This window comes from Neophocaena asiaeorientalis, unplaced genomic scaffold, assembly GCF_003031525.2.
Source record: "Neophocaena asiaeorientalis asiaeorientalis breed wild unplaced genomic scaffold, Neophocaena_asiaeorientalis_V1.1 scaffold581, whole genome shotgun sequence".
NCBI lineage: Eukaryota > Metazoa > Chordata > Mammalia > Artiodactyla > Phocoenidae > Neophocaena > Neophocaena asiaeorientalis.
The window spans coordinates 2,172,988-2,197,513 of record NW_020172732.1 but is presented as its reverse complement, the minus strand read 5'-3'; the positions used below and the strand labels follow the sequence as shown (position 1 = coordinate 2,197,513).

General features: G+C 48.7%; 1 protein-coding gene across 2 annotated transcripts in view; it reads left to right on the top strand.

Moving 5' to 3' along the window:
- The window catches only part of KANK4 (KN motif and ankyrin repeat domains 4), a 39,059-nt gene that overhangs the window by 11,656 nt on the left and 2,877 nt on the right, over positions 1-24,526 (top strand). For both annotated transcript variants that reach the window (XM_024740382.1, XM_024740383.1), the window contains exons 3-9: positions 630-2,537; positions 3,844-3,955; positions 6,942-7,160; positions 8,625-8,712; positions 10,796-11,015; positions 16,243-16,385; positions 19,822-20,022. In XM_024740382.1, the coding sequence (XP_024596150.1) occupies positions 630-2,537; positions 3,844-3,955; positions 6,942-7,160; positions 8,625-8,712; positions 10,796-11,015; positions 16,243-16,385; positions 19,822-20,022 (2,891 nt within the window). The remainder of the gene's footprint in view (positions 1-629; positions 2,538-3,843; positions 3,956-6,941; positions 7,161-8,624; positions 8,713-10,795; positions 11,016-16,242; positions 16,386-19,821; positions 20,023-24,526) is intronic.

Below are 24,526 nucleotides of genomic sequence, written 5' to 3'. Positions count from 1 at the left end.
TGATTGTCCCATTTTCCTCCGCCACCTTTTTTTCCAGTTTGTGAAAAAGGTGGTCTTTCCTTACCTGGCATGAGTTTTTGAGGGTGAAACTTGTTTGTTAAGCACTACGCAGTTTTCCAGTGGAAAAGAGCATAGGCTGTGCATGATTGTGGGTGCCCGTTCTGAGCTTCATGTACCTAGAGGCTCAGCCATCAGAGGAAGCTTAAATAATGCAGGAGGCACGGCTCCTTGATATCTCTGGATTTAGCAAGATTTACTAGGACCTATTTCAATAATGCAAGGTCCTTTTTTAATATTGAGACAATCGTGTATCTCATCCTTTGTAAATGTCCATATTCATAATTACCAATTAGTACCCTGATTTGGCAAATTCCTGGCCACAGTGGTAACTGAAATGCCATACTGCAAATTGGAAACTATTCCCTCTACCTATTTCCTTGGAGACATTGGCTAAGTCCACATTGATTTAATAACAGGATTTCTCAGCCCAGCCAAAAGACGGTGAGCATCTCAGCATAATTCAGAGGCTGGAACATTTAGGAGAACGCTTATGCGAGAGATATTAGGTCTCACCGCCTGTCTTTCTCATTAACGCTGTGCTTCTTTTTGACATGTCTTATGTCTCCCAGCCAAAGACCAGCCCTCTCAGGGGGATGAAGAGAAAGACCCTCCAAAGAGCCACCCCTACTCCGTGGAGACCCCATATGGCTTCCATTTAGACCTGGACTTCCTCAAGTATGTGGATGACATCGAGAAGGGAAACACCATCAAAAGGATTCCTATCCACAGACGGGCCAAGCAGGCCAAGTTTAGCACTTTGCCCCGAAACTTCAGCCTTCCCGACAGCGGCGCTCGCCCCCATGCTGCTCTTTCCCACCCGAACTGGCCCCCAGTGGTGCCAAGTAAGGTGTCGCTCGGGACAGAGGCGCAAGCCCAGCCACTGCTGCTCGGTGATCACCCCCAAGCCGCCGGCGGGAGCGAGGCGAGCTACCACCGGAAGGCCCTGCTGACGGAGACCGCCAGACAGCTGGAGGCTGAGGTCACCTCCGGGAGTGGACGGCCCCAGCTCTTGAGAGCATCCAGCATGCCGGCCACGCTGCTGCAGAACAGGGCCTCAGAGGACCCAAGCGTAAACTCAGGGCTCCCTACCCCGCCCGCCCTCCCCCCACTTCAGGGCGAAGGCGGTGTCTGTGATGGCGCCTTTGGCCCTGCGGAAGGGTTTGCAGGTTTTTCCAACTCCACCCAGCGAGCAGCGGCCCAACTAGAAGTCGGAGAGTCTGGAGACCTGGTGCCAGGAATACCGGAGCTGATCCTGAAGGGGCCTGAGCCTCCAGAGGGTGAAGAAGAAGCTGCAAGTCACCTCCCTTTCTCAAGTCCTCCTTTCTCATCACTTGTAGTTCTAGAGGATGCAGAAGACCAACAGGAAAGCAGACAAGCCGAGGTGGCGGTCACGACCCCCGGCTCCCCAACACCAAGCCCCCCACCTCTGCCATCACCCGTCCCTGAGAATGAGCTCCCCCTAGAAGAAATCGAGCTCAACATCATCGAGATCCCACCGCCGCCACCTGTAGAAGTAGACGTGAGAAGCATCGGCATCCGGGTCACGGAGGAAAGCCTGGGCCTTATCTCCGTGGATCCTGGCAGCATCTCCAGCCTGAAGCAGCAGCTCTCGGGCCTTGAGGGCGAGTTGTCTGGAAGAACTGAGGAACTAGCCCAAGTCAGAGCTGCCCTCCAGCGGCAGGAGGAGGAAATCAAGGCTAGGGGGCAGAGGATTCGAGAGCTAGAGAGCACTGTAGCTCAGCTGACAGAAAAGCTTAGCCACGAGAACACCAAAGATGCTCAGGGCCAGACTGATGCCATGGTCAACACTGACCCTCTGCACGGACTCTTGACCAGGGAGTCATGTGACAAGAGCATTGGGGTCAACCTTATGGGCAGCACAAGATCTGAAAGCTGGGGGGCCTGGGGAAAGGGGAATGGCGTCCTGTGGAGGCAGGAGAGTCACAAATGGGGGGATCGGAGCCCAGCAGAATTTGTGTCACCATCCCAGCTGTCACTGCCACAGGGATCCAAGATGGTCCTCACCCCCTCTTTACATAGCTGCCTCTCCACTGAGCTCAGGATCGAAGAAGGACGCTCTGACCAGGAGGGAGGCCATCAGGTGGGAGCCGAGGGTCCAGTCAGGGGAGCAAGAGGCTCTCCAAGGAGCAGCGAGAGAAAGCCTCCCCCAGCAGGGAGGAAGGAGGCCGGTTCAGAGCTCCCGGGGAAGGAGCGCCCAGGAAGGCCACCGAGCTCGCCCACCACCGATGCCACTCTTGGGCAGTACGTTAAGAAGATCCAGGAGCTCCTGCAGGAGCAGTGGAGCTGCCTGGAGCATGGGTACCCGGAGCTGGCCCGTGCCATCAAGCAGCCCGCCTCTAAGCTCAGCAGCATCCAGAGCCAGCTACAGAGCTCCCTCAACCTGCTGCTGTCCGCCTACTCGGCCCATGCTCCACCCCAGAAGGAGCCCCCGGGCCCCTCTTCCTCCCCGCCGACGGGTAAATACTGGTGCCTGCGACGGGAAACCATTGCTCCTTGACGAGTCAAAGGGGAAAAGGGTTTTAATTGCATGCATATTTTTTTTTAAAAGGTTTAAGCACATCCAGGAACCCGGTGGAATAAAAACTGATCTCTGCGACAGTGGAGGCTTGGAACCTCTGCTCTCGTCCTTGCTCTAACGTTGGGACTGACTGCAGGGCCACCACATACAGCCGTTCACATAGCACAGGGCACAAAATGCCAGAGGGTGAACGGGAGCTGAAACCCAGCCCACACTTGCCAAGCCTGCAGCACTGTGTGTCTGCCCAGAGAGGTGCCTCTTTCTCATTTGCATTGTCTAGGGTGAAGAAAGGCCCTGGCTGTGGGTGCTGTAAACCTCTGCCTCTCTTAATTGTTTCTTGGGCTCTTGGATTCCTGTGGTCCTGCCCAGTTCTTGCACATTAAGAGGTTTTTTGTAGCCTTGTTTTGGAGGATCATTATATTGAGAGCTGAGTTATTTGACTGAATTATTTTCTCTCTCTCTCTCTCTCCCTCTGTGTCTGTGTGTGTGTGTGAGAGAGAGAGAGAGAGAGAGAGAAGTTGGGCGATACTCACACGTGGAAGTCGACCCTTTGGCGGAGCGGCTCTTCCTCCTATAACAGATCACACACTCTGGAGTTAAGTGGAACCATATTTTGCTTTGCTCAATGGGCAGCAGCGTGCGAGTCTGCTTCCTGCCGCAGCTCACAAATTGGCTGTTTTCTCGTTATTTCGGTGCTAGTTTTAGTCTTACTCATCGTGAATTGCCTCCTGTAACTTTGAGCCCAGCAAAGCCCAGCAAAAGAAGACTCGTGCTCTCGCTCGTGTGTTTTTCGTGGCTACCCCACATCACAAGTGTCATCTGGCTTGTGAGTCAGGAAGGACCGCTGGGGTGCCCTCGAGCAGAAGTGGGTGCTGGACCAGGGGTCGGGATGCCCAAGTTCTACTCCTGCTCTGCCATTCCCTGAGCACACCTGAGCCTCAGATTTCCCCAGACTGAGATAGGGACAACAGTGGCACTCACACCACATGGTTCAAGGATGCTCCAATAACTCTACTCTGTAATCCACACGTAGAGGTTTTGTGAACCGGAACAATTTGGCTGGCATTGACCAGAAGGTTGGGGCACCTCAGAGACCCTCAGTATATTTGATTTAAATTATCTAGTTCCCTTTCTGCCCCTTCACACACCTTCAGCCTGTGTGCCCTCAAAGCAAGAGTCCCAGTTCTGCTGCATTCTGGGGCATCCCCAAGATCATGCTAACCTGTGATGTTGTGTCTGCCTAGAGATCTCCCCGTCGACCAGCCTTAAATCCATAATGAAAAAGAAAGACTATGGCTTCCGTGCAGGAGGTAATGGGACCAAAAAGAACCTTCAGTTTGTTGGGGTTAACGGTGGGTAAGCATCGCTCGTGAAGCCCAGCCTACCCTCCACACTACCTCTCCTGCTGTTGTCCCAAGCACTCTCTTTTCCTAGGGGAAGCATCTGGTTTTCATTCTTCTTCAAGGGAATTAATCTCAAACAGCCCTTTAAAACTCCCTCTCGGGTTTGCATGTGTTTGGCTTCTTGCCAGCTGTGGTAGTCTGTTGGATCCTGTGCTTTTAATATGTCTTGGCTTTGGTGTTCCCTGGGGCCAGGATTCTGGTGCCTTCTGCTAGTTTGGGGACACATGAGCCCTTTAAGGAAGACGTTTAATCTGAACCGTAACACTGAACCTAGGACAAATTCGTAATTTGTAGAACTTCAGATTTCATCCTTTTAATTTTTTCCTTCCTTTAACTAACTTTCGGCAAACCAGACCAACTTTTTTAGGATGAAGGAAAATGATCAATGTCTATTGACTCAGAACGTGAACCAGACCTTATATAGTGTAGAGAGTAAATCACTGGATTTAGAATATTTTCTAAATCAGCCATTCAACAGACATTTATTAAGTACTGATGATGTGTTTGGTGGTAGGGATAAAAAAGTCAAATAAATCATTGTCCCTGCCTTTAACTCACAGTTTGGGCATGGGCAGAGATAAGACAGAAGTAAAGGGAGAATGCTGACAGGATGAGATGAGCTCTAGTAGAGAAAGAAGTGGAGGATGGTGGGAAAGCCCAAAGCAGGGGCACCAGGCCCAGCCAGGGGTGAGCCCAGGAGGCTGCCAGGAACAGGTCGGAACCCCTGCTAATTTGGGTGAGACCAGAAGGAAGACACTCAATTCAGACAAGGGTGACGTCACTACTGTGGCAGGTTCTGTGAGGGAAATGTCAGAAAGATTGAAATGGGATGTCATAGGAGGGTTGCTGTTCTCGCGTCTGCTGACGCCAGACACTGTGGCCAGAGGAGAAACCATTTTTTTCTGAGCTTTCCCCAGTTAGTGTACAGAAAGCAGAATCAGACTAACCTCAAAGTCTAAAGCAGGTCCCGTCTCTCCCCTGCTTAAATACTTGCAAAAGTGCGAGGTTTGTTTTTTGTTTTTTTAATATTTATTTATTTATTTATCGGCTGTGTCGGGTCTTAGTTGCGGCACGGGCTCTTCCTTGCGCTATGCAGGCTCTAGAGCGCCTGGGCTGTGTAGTTGCGGCACACGGGCTCAGTTGCCCCGTGGCACGTGGATTCTTAGTTCCCCAATGAGGGATCGAACTGGCATCCCCTGGATTGCAAGATGGATTCTTAACCACTGGACCACCAGGGAAGTCCCCAAAAGTGCCAGCTTTGTACCAAAACCTGGAGGTCCATCTCGTGACTACAGCCGGCCTCATCCCCCATCACTGGCTCCGGGCTTTCTTCCCTTAAACATGCTCAGTCAGGCTGATCTTGGGGCCTTTGCATTTGCTGTTTCCTCCACTTAAAGTTCTCTCCCAGATATCCCTCAGTATCTGTCGATCTGGTGCAGTGGTTCTCAACCTTGACTGCACCTTGGAAACCCTGGGGGAGCCTTAAAAATACTGACGCCTGGCTCCCCCTCCTGGAAGACTCCGGTTTAATTAGTCTCGGGCGCAGTACAGGTATTGGGAACTTTAAACACCCTCAGGTGATTCTAACATGCGGCCAACGTTAAAAACTTCTGCTCTAATTAAAGTAGCCCCTCCTCCCATCACGCTATCCCATGGCCCGTTATTAGTTTACTCATTGCTCTTATCATTATCTGAATATATTGTTTACGTGTTTATTTTCTGCCTTTCCCTACTTAGAGTTTAAGCTCAGTTACGATAGGGACTTTGGTTATAACATTTAGAACAGTGCCTGGCACATAGTAGGTATTCAATAAATGTCTGTTGAATGAATGAATGAACTTCCAGGTGGAGCTTTTTGAAGCAGTTCTAAGATAAGAACTGTTTGGTAAACTTAATATGTCCCGTTTTCTTAATCACAAAAGCAAAATGTGCCAAGCCCAGTAGAGGAAGAAATATCTGGGGTTTGAACAAGACAGAATGTGAGCATACCAGGGAGCAGTCTGGGTTTGCAAATCCAGTGAGCACAGGGCCTTTACATAGGGACCACCATTCAGATAAAGGGCATGAGGGGGTTCAGTAGAAGCTGTGGCCATTGGTATCCCCTGGTCTCTGTGGCAGTGCCAGCAGGCCAAGAACCCGAAATCTTCATCTTAACTGGAGCATCCTCCATTGGAGGTCTCCTGTTGACCATCAGCAGAGGGATCAATACATCTTCCAGAACTTTCCTCTCTGGTCTCTGGTCTGCCACCTCAATAGAGTTGCGTATAACTGAACATAAGGATCATTGCTGGGGAGGGAAGGCCAGTCAAGTGGCCCACGCCCTCACTTTTGCTGTTTTAAGCTGTGGTTGAAACAGCAACTGAGAAAGGCAGGTGCTAGGTTCAAGTATCCCAACTGTTCACGTGTCCCATGGAACCCTGCCAGGAGTGAACACAGATGGTTCCTCCCTTGTCAGGTGAAAGCTGGGATAGAACAGGGCAGCCAAAGGGAGGCTTCACAGTCACCCAGAGATGGGAAGATTTGTTAGGCAATTCAGAGAACTCAGGGTGGGGGACGTTTGCCTAGATCTGGGTCCCTCTCAGGACAGGACATTAGGGGTTCCAGAATGGAAAGCTTTCATGAGAGCCTTGGATACCTGGATCATCTGAATGCATCGACCAATTAGGCCATGGGCTGTTTGTGTGTTTGTTGCAAAGAGCTTAGTTAATTACCCTTTTCCTCAAATGGCCTCCAGCGTTAAAGGTACAGAGCTCTTAAAAGTATGTTCCTCTGACAGTAGGTTTCCTGGGAGTCCCCTTGCCCAGCACTGCAAGTGTAGAGAATGGAGGATGAGGTTAGCAAGCACGGAAGTGTTATTTAAAGCCCACCAAGTTCTCATTAGTGTTGACATGAGCGTCAGGCAGGAAGCACGGAACTAGTGACCTTGTCTCCTTTCCCAGCTATGAGACCACCTCGAGTGAGGAGACCAGCAGTGAGGACACCTCCCCAGAAGATTTGTCTGACAGCGAGGCGGGGAAGAAATGTGATGGCCCAGAATCTAGGCGGGGCAAGGATGCCCACCTCAGCTACAAGGCGGGGCAGGGCATCCCCGAGGGCACTCGTGACACAGACCAGCAAAGCAGGCCTGGGGAAGAGCTTCCCCATCCCAAGGCTGAGAGGTGAGTCAGATGGGGACAGATGGGGCACTTGATCCTCTGAGAAAGAGCAAGGGCATTTATTCACCCTTTCATCTGGTCGCTTGTTAATTCATTTGTCTATCCATTCACCAATATTTATTGAGTTTCCAATCTATGCCAGGTACAGTGCATTGGTTAAACTAAACAGATCTAACTTCTGCCTTCATGGGATATACTGTCATAGACAAAGCTCTGCATATGAAGCTAACATGGCCTTAGCACTGAAAATGTGAAGGACTCTACAGGTATTCTCTTGATGTAATCCTTCTAACAATCTGTAAGGTAGAAATTATTATAAGCCCCACTTTACAGATGTGGAAACAGAGGCTTCGAGAAGTCAGTGATGCAGCTAGCAGAGATGGTGTTTCAACGCACGTCTTTTGTGATTCTCCCACCTGTTTTTCTGCCTCTCCCTTTGGCCATACTGACATAACCCTGTTTTTGAAAGTGATGAGAGGTCACATGGCATGATGAAGAGAGTACTGACTTTGGGGTTGGACACACTTGGATTCAAATCCTACGTCTGCCACGGTGTGTTTTAGCTGCGTTCGCCTCAGTTTCTTCATCTGTAAAATGCGGATAGTAGCAACCCGATAGATTTGATCTGAGGACTGGATGAGAAAAAGTAGGTAAAAAAGTATGCAAAATGCCTCCTGCAGTGCCTGCCACATAGTAGGCTCTTGATAAATGAGAATAACAAGTACCATTCATTATCATTACCATCATCCCCAGCCTGGTTGCTGAAGGAATGATGAGCAGTGAATGGCAGCTGATCGTCCAGCAGTGCCGCAGGGCTGCTCCGAAATAGCAGCGCTGTAAGGATGCGATGAGAGCAGAGCTTCTCCGTGACCGATGCCATTGACTCCCAACCTAGGCCTCTCAGTGCTGCGTCTGCCCTTATACTAGCACAGGAGGAGTGCGTATCATTGAGAGCGCACCAGCTTAATCGATTTTCATTTTATTGACTCAATTAGCACTTACTGTATCCTTCATGGAAGAGTAACTGGAAGAAATTTGCTGCTGTGCATTGAGTCCTTTGGATTTGTCAAGTCACTCAGGCAGAAAATGTTGGCTCCAAAGTCGGAAAGATAACTCTCCCTTTCTCAGCGTGTCAGGAATGGCATTTGGGCCCGTGGCCCCCAAAATGCTTTGGTGGTCTGCTCCTGCCCCCCGAAAACAGCAGGATCCAAAGGGCAATGCGCTTAACTCACCCTTCAGAAGAGCTCAGAAGCCAAGCCCCCTCGTCAGGAGGCTGTGTTCACCTAGTATTTCTGAGGAATGCCCCTGACCCTGGGAAGTTGCCCAGTTTGGGTGTTTGAGTCGCTGAGAGGTAAAAGATGAGAGTGAAAGTCAAGGTAGGGGATTTTTTTTTTTATCAACATGGAGACTGTTTTATATATATATATATATATATACACATACATACATATATATTTTTTTCTTTAGATATAAACCCTCAGAGGAATTCCTTAATGCATGCCGGGCATTGAGCCAACATCTGCCAGAAACCTGGACGACCACTGACCAGCTCTTGGTACTGTGATTTTTCATCATCATTTAAAGATTTCTATACTGTTTAAGTTTCACCTGGGTGACTTGGGTGCCGTGCCTGAGGTAGCGGTGTGGGTGTGCACGGGTCCCTGTCCGCTGGCTGTTCTCTCATTTGCCCAAACTCTGCTACCCAAGGTGATGGATTGTGCTGAGAAAGTGGAACCCATGCATGTGCACAGGAACCAGGCCTGCGGCTCGGAGGCATTTATCAAGTGTTATTAGGCGTCCCAACCTGAATGTGTCATAGAACTTTTGTGGCTTAGGCTCAAAATTGCCTTGCAGTTTGAGAGAACCGTGAGTAGAGCGGAAAAGAGCGGGTGGAATGGGAACCGTGGTTCTATTCCCAGGACCGCTAGATAGCGGTGAGATATTGGGTGAGTCAGTTCAATGCTCAGGGCCGTGATTTCCTCATTAATAAAAGGAAGGTGGTGGACCGCATGTCTCCACTACCCTCAAGCCCTGGCATTTCATTCTGTAGTCTTTACTGTTTTTCTTGAAGTGCATCTATGGGTCAAGAGACCAAAAGCAAGAAAATACATCTGTTTGTTCCTTAACACCACCATGGACCATGGAGATTTAAACATGTAAGGATTAGTTTCTGCTGGAATCAAGAGGGACTGGTACAGACACATTTTCCCAAGTCGTGAGAGCAACTGATAAGACCCAACGTGTAACAGCTTGTAAGCATTTTTAAAGCCCATTTTGTTCTCCTTTGCGGAAGAGACTTAGGAGTAAAAACGGTTGATTAGCCCATTTTCATGAGTATTTTATCTTCGCTGATTTGGCAGATAACTTGTTCCCAGATTGTTAAAGAACCAAGATGTGAGGTGGGTGTTGATTAAAGCTCCTGCTTCTTATTCTTAAATGAATTACAGAGCTAAGTTATTTCTTAGATCTTCATTTAAAATCTACCACTATGTTCCTTAACATTAGGAACTTTTTCCAGATTCTCCTGAAGATTCCACGGGTAAAGGAGATATTCTGATACATAAGAAGTGTTTCAGCCACAAAAGGTTCTGCTGTTTCTGCCTAGAAGATCAATCAGAGGGCATACAAACCTGACATCACACCCACTTTAGGATCAAAGCACAGGACACCCCCTTTCCACCTTAGAGACAAAGTTGGTTGTGCAAGGACCTCTGTAGAGCACGGGAAGTTAGGGACCCAGCCATTTTTTCACTGCCATTTTATAGACCAGACAGGAAAGATTCAAAAAGGTTATAGGACTTCCAAGGTCGCACAGCTGAGCCAGGACTTATGCCTGGCCCCTAGGGTGTAGTGACTCCTAATTCAGTGCCCTTTCCAGAATGAATATGAAATCATCTCTAATAGTCACAGCCTCATCGTTTCTCCTCCCCCTTAGAAAAATAATGCAGTCAGGTTCCATTTTAAACACTTAGGTCATGTCACATGCAGAGCTGGTGTCATTTGCGTTCATGGTTATAAAGGAGCTGAATACTGCAGATGGCGCGGTCCTGCCATGGGTTGTTACACCATCTTCTCTGAAGGTCCTCGCAAAACTTAAAAGCCAAAAATAATTCAAGCACATCTGTTTGGGTTTTACTTCAAGCATAAATTGGGCATGTTGTTTGTCTTAGCTTTCAGTGTGCATTTTTCCCATTAGTAAAATGTTGTGACTTTCCAGCTATGCCTGTTAAAAACATGCACGTGCCCTGGTGGAGTCTGGGCTAGGGTCACATAGGCTGGTGTAGACGCGTGAAAGAGGGGGTCATGGTTATCCTGTGCATAGGGAGGATGTGATCGAAACGTACAGTAGACTCAAACTGTCCCCGAGTAATGAGCTGTGTTATTGGCTATTGTGTTGCTGTCCCAATCCTCCTGTCTACCTCATACGGGGGACCGATCCCACGGGTTCAAAGTGTGCTGCTGCATGGGGACCCCACTAGCTCTGAGCCCCCTAGGAGTAAATCACATGGAGATTTGGAGGGAGCTGAGGGGATAGAAGTGGAAGCATCCTAAGCGGACCTTTCCTAGTGGAAATTAACACCCCAGCTGGAGCACCCAGGCGGGTAACCTCCTGGAACTGGAATCTGTTGATCTTTCAGAAGCAGAGCTTAAATGCCATCAGTCAAGAGTGGTTCCGGGTCTCCAGCCGGAAGTCATCCAGCCCTGCTGTGGTGGCCGCCTACCTCCGCGGGGTCCAGCCTCACTCCCCACACTTGCTAAAGCTGCTTGTCAACCTGGCTGATGGCAATGGCAACACAGCTCTTCACTACAGCGTATCCCACTCCAGCTTCTCCATCGTGAGGCTGCTGCTGGAAACAGGTCAGAAATGGCTGCCTCTGTGCAACCTGGGTCCCTCTGTGACAGGCAGTTCTTGTTCCCACTTCTTTCCAGCGAGGAGCTTCTTCACTGTTCTGAGTTCGTCCTGTGTTCTAGGAGCTGGGCTAGACCATTTTTCCCTTTATTATGTCATTTATTCTTCACAACACTCTTGTGATGTAGGTATTACTGTTCTCATGTTACAGTTGAGGAAACTGAGGCTGAGAGAGTTATAAAACTTGCTCAGGTCACAATGCTGGTAAGTGGTAGAGTCACACTTCATATTCAGTTTGTCCAGCTCCAGGTCTATACCACACTGCCTCTAGGAAAGGTCACATTTTCCATCTTCATAAGTACTTTGTAACAAGAGTCATGGCTCCATTTGATCAGTTTGACTCAATTTGATTCATTCACCCTTCATCAGATATTTGTGAACTACGTATGGGGTGCATACTGACTACCACCAGAGATGCAAAGGTAAGCTAGGCGTGAGTCCTCTTCTCCCCAGGAGCTTACAGCCTGACAGTCAGGATGGACAGCATGATGGCTCACCAGAGAGGGGTGCAGAATGTGATTTCAGGGCTCAAAAGAAGTGAGATAATACCCTGTTTAGAGAGCAGGAAATGTGCACTGCGGCGTGTAGGTTCTGGCAGACAGAGAAAAGTCCCAGGCCATTGAAGAAGAAAATGTCAGGAAGAAAAGAAGATTGTCCACTGGCTCAAATACTGTACTGTAGTGTCCCTGAAGGATGATGCCTGGGGTTGGTTGGCAGATTTGGGAAGGGGTCACTGATGACTTTGGAAACAATTGTTTCAGGGACCTGTTGGGAGGAAACCAGATTTCAGAAGTGAAAGGAGTGACGTTCATGGGCTAGGGAAGGCAGTGATGTAGCACGATAGCTGGAGGAAGCAGGAGAGGATGGGGAGAGTTATTTTTGAGTGAATGGGGATAGAGGAGACCTGAATATGTCTGTTGGCTGAGAAGAAGAATCCGAGAGAGAGGGAGGAGAGAAAGGGACAGACAGAGAGAGACAAAGAGAGAGAGAGAGATTAAAGATACAAAGGAGAGAAGATGCTTGATGGAGCAAGGTTTTCGAGGAGCTGGAAAAACCTGGACTCCACAACAGAGGCAGACGAGGTCAGCATAGGCAAGCTGCTGGGATATTTATTCCTCCGAGATGGAAGAAAAAGGAAGGGAGAGTGGGTGAAGGTCCAGAGGGATTTGAGGAGGAGAGAAGGGAAGTGAGCATTAGATTCTTAATTGTTGGAAGTCTGGAGGAAGGGAAGACTCTTCCCTCTGGTGGAGAATCATTGCAAATGGCCTTGCTCGTCTTAGGGGCTGGAAAGGGTGGTTAATAGTCAAACAAAGAACTCTACGTCTGCTGAGACCACCTCACAGGGCTTAGAGTGGACTTTCTGCAGAGCGTGTGACAACACCAAGCAGCCTAGGAGTGCCTGTGTGGACAGGCAGGGGATGGGACCGACTGAAGGTGTGTGAGTCCCAGTCGAATGTCATCAGTGAGCTTAGGAGGGCTGTATGAGGGATATCTAGGAGGTTACCTACAAGAGGTATAAAACCGCAAATGATCTACACGGATTAGGCCCTCTGCTAAGCACCTGGCACCTGAGATGTCATTTAATCGTCCTAACGATCCTGTTATTAGGACGATTATTCCTGTTTTATAGGTGATGAAAGTGACACTCCGAAAAGTCAACATACTTGCTCTAGATCATGCAATGACTAAGTGTGTTGCTGGGATTTGAAGTCGATACCGTGGCAACCAGGAATTAGAGCGCATGCTAGAACAGTACACCCTTACTTAGGAAGCTGGAGGGGGAGTTTAAACAGGCATCAGGAAGTCTGAAGTTTGGATCCAACAGCTTCCCCCCAACTTGTATCTTGTCCCCCCCTCCCACGGCTTCCCCTTGCTCTTGGCCTTCAGGAATCCCAGATGGCCTGGGCCTGCCTGCTTTTGCTCTCTCTGCCACCACCATGCACCCTCCTTCCCTCCACTCCAGCCATCTGTGGGCCTCAAACTCACCACGCTCATTCCCTCCTTAGGACTTTTGCATTTTCTTTCCGTCTGGATCCTTTTCCCTGAAACTCTTCTCATAACTGGCTTCTTCTCATCATTCAAGTCACAGCTCAAATGGCACCGCAGAAGGCTTCTTGGTGATCCATCTGAAGTGGCTGCCCCATCTCTCTCTAGCAGTACACCAAGTTTCTTTCTTCAGGTGACCTTTGCTTGTCACTTCTCTCTGAGTCTAACAGAACTCAGTTAACCCGAGGGAGGCTCTTGTCTGTCCCCTTCCTTTTAGTATCCCCAGCACCTAGACCAGTTCCTGGCTTATGGTGGGTGTCGAGTGAAAATATCTGTTAGATGAACGAGTGGACAGATGATTCCTGGGAGCTAGGTTAAATTCCAGTACACTTTCCTTCTCCAAAATTCCCTTAAGCAGCCTTGAGGCTCCTTACCTGCATGGAAAGGTGATGTACATAATGACAGCCTGAAGTTCTTTCTGCATTATCAGAGGAAGACGAAGTTACAATTCTAACATTCTTCAGGGATTCATGGATACCCTAAAAATGGTAGCTCTGTTGAGAAAGGCACATAATTAAAGGAACATGCCTCTGGGTTGCATTTACTGTGTTCAGTGTTAGGGCCTTTCATTATAGAATGTGAATAACACCACCTACTGTTTGATGAGTGCCTTCCCCAGCCCAGGCACAGTGCAATACTACCATATTGCAGTCCTTGCGGGGATTGTGAAGCAGATATTTAATGCATTTTCCAAGTGAAACAGCTGAGGCTCAGAGAGGTCAAGTTCTGTGGTCAAAGTCACAGAGCCAGTAGGTAGCTAAGCCAGAATTCTAACCATGATCTGTCACCCTCCCAACCTGGGCTTTTTTCTACTACCTGAAGCTAGGTTCCAGGGACACTGTGAGGCCTTAGGCACACCTATTATGTACACAAAAACTCTAAAGATCCATAATGTAGCCCCTTCATCTCTAAGTAGCTCACAGGCTTGCAGCCTGTTAGAAGTCCTCTGGTTGGGCCAGGCTGGAGAACAGACAACTTTTGATTTGTTTGTTATAAATTTCTGCTGATGTTGTCTGAGATCCACTCAATACTCATCAACCCTAAAGTGGTTTGGAAGCTTTCCCCTTTAACATGCTGAAATAGCACAACAGCCGCAAGCATAAAGAATGAAGGGGGCTGGGGAGACGGTCTGAAAGCACCATTCCTTTCCCTCACTGTAGTAGGGGTGTTGAGGAGGGCAGATCTGTCCCACTCCAAGCTGGGCTCCCTTCCCAGCCATTTGTGAAGCATCTGGAAAGCACATTACAAACTGTAAAGAGCTGCACAGAAGTGACTCATCATTATCGAGAATAGAGCCATGGGTGCACCTCCACCCCTTTAGTCCGTTGTGATCCGTCCTCTATTTCGCCAGGACGCCTCTGCAGAAGAGGAAGCTGGCCGAGTTGGAGGATCTTCAGTCAAGAGTCTTCTCCTCGCCTCCGGGGAGGTTGGTTTGCTCCCTGGAGCTGCTCAGAAACATCTGCTGTGAAAGCCAGGGGTCCTCAGCCCCTTTTCAGAGCCCCTGGGTAGGAGTTAGTTCTCACTCTACTGAGTTATAGGTCACGTTTCTGAAGAGAGTATAAAGAATCGTAACCTGAGGCTCATTTATGCATCTTAAAAGCAAACATAAAATAGTCACGGGGTAAAAATTTTAAAGTCATTAACGTGGCAACGTAGATATTCCCGTCTTTATCAGAACAGAGCTGTGAGGCGATGATGCATGGAGTTATTATTTGGCTTTCATAGCCCAGCTTGTCATGACAGTGGTCAGAGAGGCTTCAGGCGAGGAAATTGCTGATACACGAGCCCAACTGTATCCATTGGCATTCTGGTTCACTATGACACATTTCTGAAAAACTGTTTGGGGTGGAGTGGAGGGAATGTCAAACAATTGAAGAGGCTGTCCTTTCTCCACCGTACATTCCTGCCTTCTTTATCAAAGATAAGGCCTTGCACAGAACTTATAAGTAACCCTGACATTTTGTCGTAAGCCAGATTTGTTACAATGAAGCTCTAAGTCTTCAAGAGCAAGTAACAAGGATGTAAAGACAAGAATAACCTTCTGGACAATAATAGTAATAACAGCTAACACTTATTGAGTGTTTATTATGTGCTAGGCGCTGTTCTAAGTGCTTTTAATACATTAACTCACTAACTCTCACAGTAACCTTATAGGTCCTGTTATTATCCCCATTTTACAGAAGAAATGCTAAGAAAATCTCAGACTTGCCTTACTGAGATAGTTTTATTATTGTCCCAAAGAGACACGTAGATTTTTTGCAGGAGCAACAGTACAGGGAAGATTTGGTTTTCCACACTGTACCGCCCTTATGCAGTGGGAGCCTTCAGACAACAGATAACAGGCTGAGGATCTCCTATGTCTCCTTTGGTGGGAAGGGATATGAATGCATATCCCCAGGGTTACAAAGCAGAAATTTCTTTTGAGTTCTCATTTAATACTTCATCTTAAAAATATGCCAGTTTTTCATTCTATTATGAAATGTATATTCTTAATTGCTTTAATATAAAAATTTGTGGAGTGTTTTATTTTCCACTCTGCTTTTCAAATGAAAATGGTTATTCCTGGAAGATTTCCCATGTTTATCCTGGGGTGTTCTTCATGTCCCCTGGTCCATTGCACAAGATATCACTAGCCTTTGAAAAGACCTACAACCATAGACAGCTGCTTAAGAGTTACACATAGACATAGAACCAGACCTGAAATACACACCTGTGGGTGACGTGAGGCCATGTGAGTGATGGGCTCTAGCGCCGGATAGACCTGAGTCCTGGTCTCACTTCTCCTTCACTTGGGCAGTTGATATAGCTTCACTGACTTTCAGGGTCCTCATCTGTAAAATAGGACTAATGTTTGTCCTCCACTTTAGGAAATAAAGTCAAGGTCATTGGCCCCCTTGGCCACCTCTGACTCTCCTGTGGACCTTTCTTGCTGGGTACCCTCAGAAAACTTGTAAAGAAAAGTGGCCACTGTTAAAGGCTGCTGAAAAATGTAGAACATAGATTCCACCACTGGGAAAGGATTGCTCTATCCTGTGGCCCTTTAACTAGCTGGCAGCATCTTGTTGAACAGGCTAAAGCCTGGCTTCCAGCCTCTCGGGAGCTGTTCCAGCTTCAGTGTTTCTCTCGCAGGCGTCTGCAACGTGGACCATCAGAACAAAGCTGGCTACACCGCCGTGATGATCACTCCCCTGGCTTCTGCAGAGACCGATGAAGACATGGCTGTTGTCTGGAAACTCTTACGAGAAGGAGATGTGAACATCCAAGCTACTCAGGTAGGAGGTGTGAACATGATCTCCTCTTTAATGAACATGGGCACCTCCCAGTTTTATTCTGCCACTGGGGTGAGAAACTCCATGCAGATCCATGTCGAGTTTTTAACCCGAGAAGTCTGGGCCCTCCAAATGGCATCTGTCCGAAGACTGGACATTCAGTTTCCTCAGAGCCTCCTGAGACCCAGACAGGCCGGGACAGAGGTCATGAGCTTGTAATCTATGTCCCCGTCTGAAACTGGGCAAATTCCATCTGGGTCTGACTCCGCAAACCGAATGTTCCACAGTTAGCACCTTGAGAAGGCGTTTGCTAGTTGTGCTCTAGGAAGCCCCTGCAGGAGATCCACCTTGATCATAAATTACAAAGCAGTCCAGAGGGTTGGGATGTCTCTGTTCAGCTTCTGGGCCCTTCTACTTGAGAACACAGAGTAGGGGTGTGGCCCTTAGCCAGTAGACAAAGCTCCATATGGAACAGTGGGCATTCCTCGAAAGGCCACTTATCCATCTTTGACCAATAGAAGAACAAGCAGAGTGCATTCCACTCTCCATTTCCCCCTAGAGTGATCATCAGTGTAGCCTAACTCTCAAGAAGTGTAAAGGGGGCTTCCCTGGTGGCGCAGTGGTTGAGAGTCCTCCTGCCAATGCAGGGGACACAGGTTCGTGCCCCGGTCCGGGAGGATCCCACATGCCGCGGAGTGGCTGGGCCCGTGAGCCATGGCCGCCGAGCCTGCGCGTCCGGAGCCTGTGCTCCGCAACGGGAGAGGCCACAACAGTGAGAGGCCCGTGTACCGCAAAAAAAAAAAAAAAAAAAAAAAAGAAGTGTAAAGGGTCTGAGATTTTACTCTACCTTAAAGCTAACATGTGTCATGGATGCTGGCAGATGACCCAGGACTCTTGTGCAAGAGACGAAGGACAGTGTGTTACTCACAGCAGTGGCAGTAGTCAGAGCATTGGTATTTATACCAGTTCCCCGAGTCCCAATTCCCACTTCGCACAGGGTGGTGTGAGGAGGGCCAGATCCCTGCACACAGAGTGGATTGTGTTACTGGGGAAGAACCCTGAGCTTAGGGAACCTGAATCTTTCATACTGGATAGTAAGCGTGTCTGCCCTCTGTTCTGGAGGGGACACTGTCTCTAAGTTCCAACGCTGTTCATTGTACATTCATCCTTAAAAAGATAGTCTAGAACAAAAGGTCACATATTGCCTGACTCACGAAATATGCAGAAAGCCAAGAGACCCATAGAAAATAGAAAATTGTCTCCCAACCACCTATTTAACGCTGCTCACCACCCCGACCCCAAAGTGAATCCTGACAGTAGCCTAACCTGATGGCAAAGTCTCTTTGCACACGTCACATACTAGCAATTCTATCGGTGGCAAGAAACAGACATTTGTAGCTTACTCTCTAGTTTTCAAAGTATCTTCACCCACCTACTCCATAGGACTCAGTAAAGCTGTTTTCATTTTAAATAATATGTTTTCCATAAACATATCAAATCTTTTTTTTCTCAATTGGTCCTCTTGAAGGGGGAGTGCTCACTAATGATCAAATTCAATGCCCTTCTTATAGAGGAGAAGCCAGTGCTCTAGGAGAGTAAGGGGCCCATCCCAGGCCACCAAGGGAGGGACGGGAATTCATAGTGCAGCTCCACCCTTCAGCACCCTCTGGGGCTTTACGTATGAGGGGAGCTGCAGGTACCAGGTTAAATAGGAGTGAGCTGGGAGGCCAGGAGTCTATCTCCAGGGTCAGCGCTGCACCGGGCCATAGCAGTGCTCTGTAAATGGTTGTTGAATTAAATTGTATGGAGCCAGACCAGGAGGGAGGGGCCCCCAAGTCAGGCAGGAGGCAGACAGGAAGACATCTGCATATGTCATCTGGCTTTAATACCACTCAAAGAGAGGGGTCTGGAGGGAAACCTATGGTCTGGTTAGTGCAGTAAACAAGCATTACCTCAGGGCTGAGCATAAGCAAACCAAAGAGCAAACAAGCTTCTCTGGAAAGATCTGTCTGGGTTCCAGAGAAATGGGGAACCAGGACACCTAACGATGCATTCACACGTCCCAGGCGATGGTCAGACCTCATCTCTAATGCTCATAAATGCAATAATAGCTGAAGTGTACACAGCATCTGTGCCGCACTCAGGCCTCACACCAGCCCCAGAAGGGAGGTAATGTCGTTAAGCATTCCTGCTTTACCAGATCAGGAAGAGTCACCGAGAGGTTAACTCGTCCAGATTCACATAAGCACAGAATGCGGCAAAGCCAGGATTTTTCTGATTGCAGCCCCCTTTCTTTTCTCTAAGCCCCAGCCTTCCGGGCAGGGAAGCATAATCCATCAGTGACTGCAGATTGGAGCTTTAATCAGTGAACTCATCAGCCAACATATTTTACGTGTAAGACACTGTGTTCAGAGCCACAGGGGATCTGAGAGGAAAGAAACCAGTCCTTACCTCTTCTCACATCCCTACAAAGCCTGACAGTCAGAGAGACACGCCTGAGCTGCCTGGAACCCGGGAGAGAACCACGAGGGCAAAATATATAATCAAGTCGCGTAAGAGGACTATGTACATACAGGAAAACCCAGGAAAAATGATGATCAATTTGTAATCAGAAAAGTTACTGCCACACATTTTTATATTTATACCCTTTATCTCATTTGATTTTCACAAAAGCCCTGTGAGGTATACAGGATGGATCATAATTATATTAATTTTTAAGAAAGAAGGACCAAGGTTCAGGGACACGAAGTGACGTGGCCAGGGTCACACAGTAGGAAACAGCAGAACCAGAGCTTGGTCTTACTTTCTGAGTCTAATCCATTGCCATGTGCATTGATGATTACAGGGTTGTGAAAGATTGTTGTCAATGGCTATGGATTAGAAATGACCACAGGACCATGTAAACAGAGAGCTTCTTGAGAAAAGAGGGTTCTGGGTATCATTCAACTGAAAATATCACAGGTGTTCAGAGCAGCCCCAAACTTCCTGTAGGAAGTTAGGCTGGGGCGGGGGAGTCAGAAGCCATGGTCCTGAAGTATTCAACCCTTCGTTTATTCCATCATTCAGCACTTATCAGCATGTACTTGGTGCTAGGCACTGGAGAGACAGAGATGAAAAAGACTTAGTTCCTGCCATCAAAGATGTCACAGTCTATGAGAAAGAGACAGGTTGACAGGTTGAAATGCCAAGTGGTAAATGCTGTGTTACGAGCCCTGTGCCTGGGGTGTTAGTAGAGGGCTTTAGAGAGGATGCAGCATTTGACTCGTGTCTTGGAAGAGGAGTATAGAAGTTAACCAGGCCAAGGACGATGTGTCCTTTACCACAGAGATTCAAGTCAACTGTCATTTTCCAGAGAAGTCTCTCCTGATTACACCCAGGCTGCAGAGGGGGTCCTTCCCATCAGCCCCAGCCTCACCACACCCCTGCTCTCTGTGTGCAGGGAGGCCAGACTGCGCTGATGCTAGGAGTCAGCCACGACCGGGAGGACATGGTCCAAGCGCTACTGAGCTGCCAGGCAGATGTCAACCTGCAGGACCATGATGGATCGTCAGCCCTCATGCTGGCCTGTCGCCGTGGCAACGTCGACATGGTCCGGCTGCTCCTGGCACACCCGGCCTGTGACAGCAGCCTGACTGACAAGGTGAGACTTATAGGCAATTAACAAGTGGGTGTTCCACTTCCCTTCCTGAAAGGTACCCTGCCAGCCGGCAAAATTCAAGGAACCATATGGCAGTAGGAACAGAATTGACCTCATAAGGCTGTTGTCGGATTTAAATGAGATGACCCATGTAAATGCTGAGAGACTTGGAGCTGAGAAACCCCAAACCCTAGCCTTTCACACCATTCTGAGGGATTGCGCTCAGCCCTGGTCTTGGCCCTGAACCACATCTGGTCATGGCAGCATGTGGGCTTTTGAGGCAGCAGCTTGAGTAGGGAGGCTATGCTGTCCATGGGGCTCCCAAAGGCTGGATGAAGGCACCAAGTACAAATTGTGTCCACGCTTGGACAGTGACCTACCTTACAGAGTGGCCCATTTCATCAAGCCACCCTGCCTGAAGTTGCATTGCCAGATACATGCTTCTTGTAAGGCGATGGCGTTGATGATGATGATGGTGATGATGGTGGTAGTCGTGGTGGTGACAGTGCTGAGATAACAATAGTAATAAAAGCTAACCTGGGTCATATGCTGGCTTGGTGCCAGGTACTGTACCAAGCAGTTACCACGGACTCTCTAGTTTAAATCCCACAACAATCCTATTAGACTGACTCTGTTGCTCATGGGGGAACGGAGGCCCTGAGTGGTTAAGTAACATACCCAAGATCACACAGCAAGTGGAACCAGCTCCATCAGACTCCTAAGAACACTCACAGGAACTAACTCTTTCCATGCATTACCTCAAGAATCCTCTCAGTAATCCAGTGAGGTAGATACTGCCGTCCCCATTTTGTATTGATAAGGAAGCAGAGGCCTAGAGCGTTTATGTAGCCGTCATAAGGTCACAAGCTGCTGATTCTTGAAGCAAGAATTCGAGCCCAGGTCTGACTTAATGCTGACACTGTAATTTAACGCTTTAAACAGATTTCTCTGTACTTTCTTAACACCCACACTTCAAAAGGAACAAAGGCCTGAGGGGGGAAAGAGGACCCCCTCCCCGCCCAGGTACAGCCCCTCTTACCAAGCCACATCTGAAAACGCCCTGCCACTGTCCCATCACTGATTCAAGCTGCTGGGTCCCTTGTACCACACCCAGGCAGCAGGCACCCAGGCCCAGTATCTTCAGGTCCCATGAGCTCCAGCTCTGCCCAAAGCCATTTCCGTGATCATTAGAGAGCACAGACCCTCTTGAAATGCCTGTGGGAACCGTGGTGGGCTCTGGAAGTAAGAGCCTCCTTTTCCAAATGTGATACAGTCAGATAAATGCTCTATGTTAATGAGCTCCCTGCAGGGTCACCGTGGGGCAGAAGGAGGTGGCTCCTTAATCTGGAACAGGCCCAGGGCCTTCTTAGGAGTGACCAGTGCAGTTGGCCAGGGGAGGCCTGAGAGGGCAGGCCTGTGGGAGGGGGGCGGGAGCTTTGGAAGTCCCTGGTTAGCAGGGGTCATCAGGCAGTGAGACTGAGTCTCCCGCCACAGATTAGAGAGCTCAGTAGCTGCTTTCAGTAGGTGGAGGTAGGGCTCTGTTGAACTTCGGACAGATCAAGTGATTGTTAGAAGCATGGACTTTATTTTTTTTTTTTAATTTTTTATTTTATTTTATTTTTTAAATCATCTTTATTGGGGTATAATTGCTTTACAATGGTGTGTTAGTTTCTGCTTTATAACAAAGTGAATCAGTTATACATATACATATGTTCCCATATCTCTTCTCTCTTGCGTCTAGAAGCATGGACTTTAGAATTAAACACTCATGAGTTTGAAACAGGGTTCTGTGACTGTGTGCCTTTGGGCAGGTCACTTAACCATTCTGAGCCTCTGCATGCTCGTCTGTAAATGAGGATAGTAATAGACCAGACCTAAATACGGTAACATTTGTAAAGCCCCTATTTGACATCTAGGAGATACTCAGTTGATGACACCTGTTATTGTTGGGAATAGGTGAACCATGATAGCAAATACGAAGCAGCCTGGGGGACCTGGGTATTTGCAGGCAGTGTCTGGAGGGAGTAGGGAGGATGAAGGTCTGGAGTTAGAGGAGCCATTCAGAGGAGGCTGGAGCCCAAAGGGAGAAGTACTCCCATGTGGGAGTGATTTTGCCCTCTAGGGGAGGTTCAGCAGTGTCTGGAGACATTTTTATCTGTCATAAGTATGTGTGGGGGGCAGTCCTGGCATCTAGTGGGTAGAGGCCAGGGAAGCTGCTAAACATCCTACAAAGTACAGGAACAGAGAAGAATTACAGATTATCTGGCCCAAGATGGCAGTAGTGCCTCAGCTGAGAAACCCTGGTATAGGGGAGTGCTGAAATCCAGGTGGGCTGAAATGCTGTCTCCCAGTGAAGTTCTGGAGGTTGAGGACAGGCTGGTTGCAGTTCGGGGCAGCCTGAGAAGAAGGAACTAGGCAGCTAAACCGGAGATGGCAGCGGAAGCCTGTCTTAGGGGAAGGTGGAGAGCGTTAGGGGATGCCCAGTGAGCACAGGGGTGCCCAAGCGATACAGGTGGCAGGCCCACAGAAGTTTCTAGACCTTGCTCACGGCCCAGTCACCTGCTGCCTGCTGGGGACAGGGTTGACTCAGGAGTCACACCCAAATTTCCCAAAAGTGACTTGGGTGAAAAGTTTCAGTGGGAGATGGGTGACCGATGACTGGGTCTTGGCAAGCACCCAGCCCTGTGCCTCCAGCTTTGCATTGAAGGGTGGAGTCCAGCCCTTATCGTGATCACCATCTCATTTCAACGTTCACTTTCCTGTGGAGAATTAGGTGCTCCCTTGGAAAACCGAAAGAGAAATCATGTCCTGAAATTGGTTTCTCTCATCCTACCAACATGTAAAGGTTGCTATAAATGCAGAGCCCCCAGAACAGCCAGCAAGGCGCCTTCCCCACATTTAGAAGGTAATTCGGGAAATTGGTCACCCAGCCTATTGGGACCCCCAGAGTGACGAGAACGAGGAGGTGGTGGTGAGACCTGATCCCTGGCCCCCAAGGCTTACCCTTTGAAGGACTTGTTTGGGCAGTGACTCCAAAGCACGCATCAAAGCGAAAGCTTCTTGAAGGCATAGACTATTCCTTGTTCACCTTTGCCTGATATGTAGTGGCTTCTTGGTGAGTTTTTGTCATATTGAGAGATAACCCCCTACCACACACACACACACACACACACACGCACACCCTCACACACAAGGTGTGCTGGCTGCCTGACCCCTTCGGGCTCTCTGGGCCTGCAGTGCTGCCGAGCAGGGACTTGCCGTGCTTGGCTTCCACCAGAGCCGCGGGCCGAGGGCATGTTCCCAGGGCTCGGGCAGAGGCATCTCAGGGGCACACCCTCCCTAGGTGGTCTCTCTGGCCACACTTTCTGAAATGAATGGGGCCCCCACTTTCCACGTGTGTAGTTGAAGAACCCACAGATGCAGGCTGTCATCTCCAGGTGGGCCCTGTTCAAGGGTGTGCATGTCCCCCGGGACTGGCCCTGTGGCTCTTTCCCATAATAACGTTAATCACACCGTCTCCTTGTTTACGTGGAGCGTCAGGGTTGACAAAGTGCAGCAGGGGACAGGCCTAAATAAACCGAGGCCCCTCTGGTGGGGCTTTCACAAGAATCTTCTGTGGAAAATCTTTGCTTTCTTCCAGACTTGGCCAATCTAAGAACATACTCATTAAGATTTAGGTGGCTCAGGTTCTTCATCAGCTTGAAATGAATACTCTGTTATCATCCAGCATTCCCTCTTCAACAGTGCTTATTGAGGGCTGACCAGACTACAGGCACGGAGCCAGGGGCTAGGCCAGCAGAACAGGCCAGATCCAGTGTCTGACCTTGTGGAGACTGAGATTTATCAAATAACCCCACAAATACCAACTTACAAAAATGGGTAAAAGGGGGGTACAAGGAGTCATGAGGCCTTTTCAGGGCAAGAACTTCATCTGTTTTGTGAAGCCTGTCTGCTGAAATGCCACTTCCTTCCTCTCCCCACCCCCTGCCCTCCCCCCATATACACAGACAGGGTGGTCATCCCGTCCCTTGAGCTCACTCTGTTCCTTTGCTGGCTTGTTTGGCCTTTGGCCATACATTATAGTTATTTACATGTGTGTGGAGCCCCGATGGCAGCTGGACTCCATCCTGGAGCACAGAGAAGAGACTGAAGGGTTTTTAGCTGAGCGTGAACACTTCCCACCTGCTTCTTTGGAGTTTCCACATTTTAGAAAGTAATTTCCCCCATCTGCAGTAGAGTGGAGAACACTCTAGCGGGGTCTTGGGTGGCCCCCATGTGTCAAACCCATTCGTATTTATACAGCAAAATGTAAAAGTATTGATACTTAAATGAGCTAAGTAAGGACCAGAGATAACCTCACGTTTTGCCTCAAAATGAGTTGCCAAAAAAGTGGTTTTCAGAGCTGTTTAGATGTCAGAATTCTGGGTTCGGGATTGAGCCCTCAGAGCTCAGCGTCCACTGCATCATGGCAGTCCTTCCCCTCATCTCTGGGTAGAGAATGGTTGGT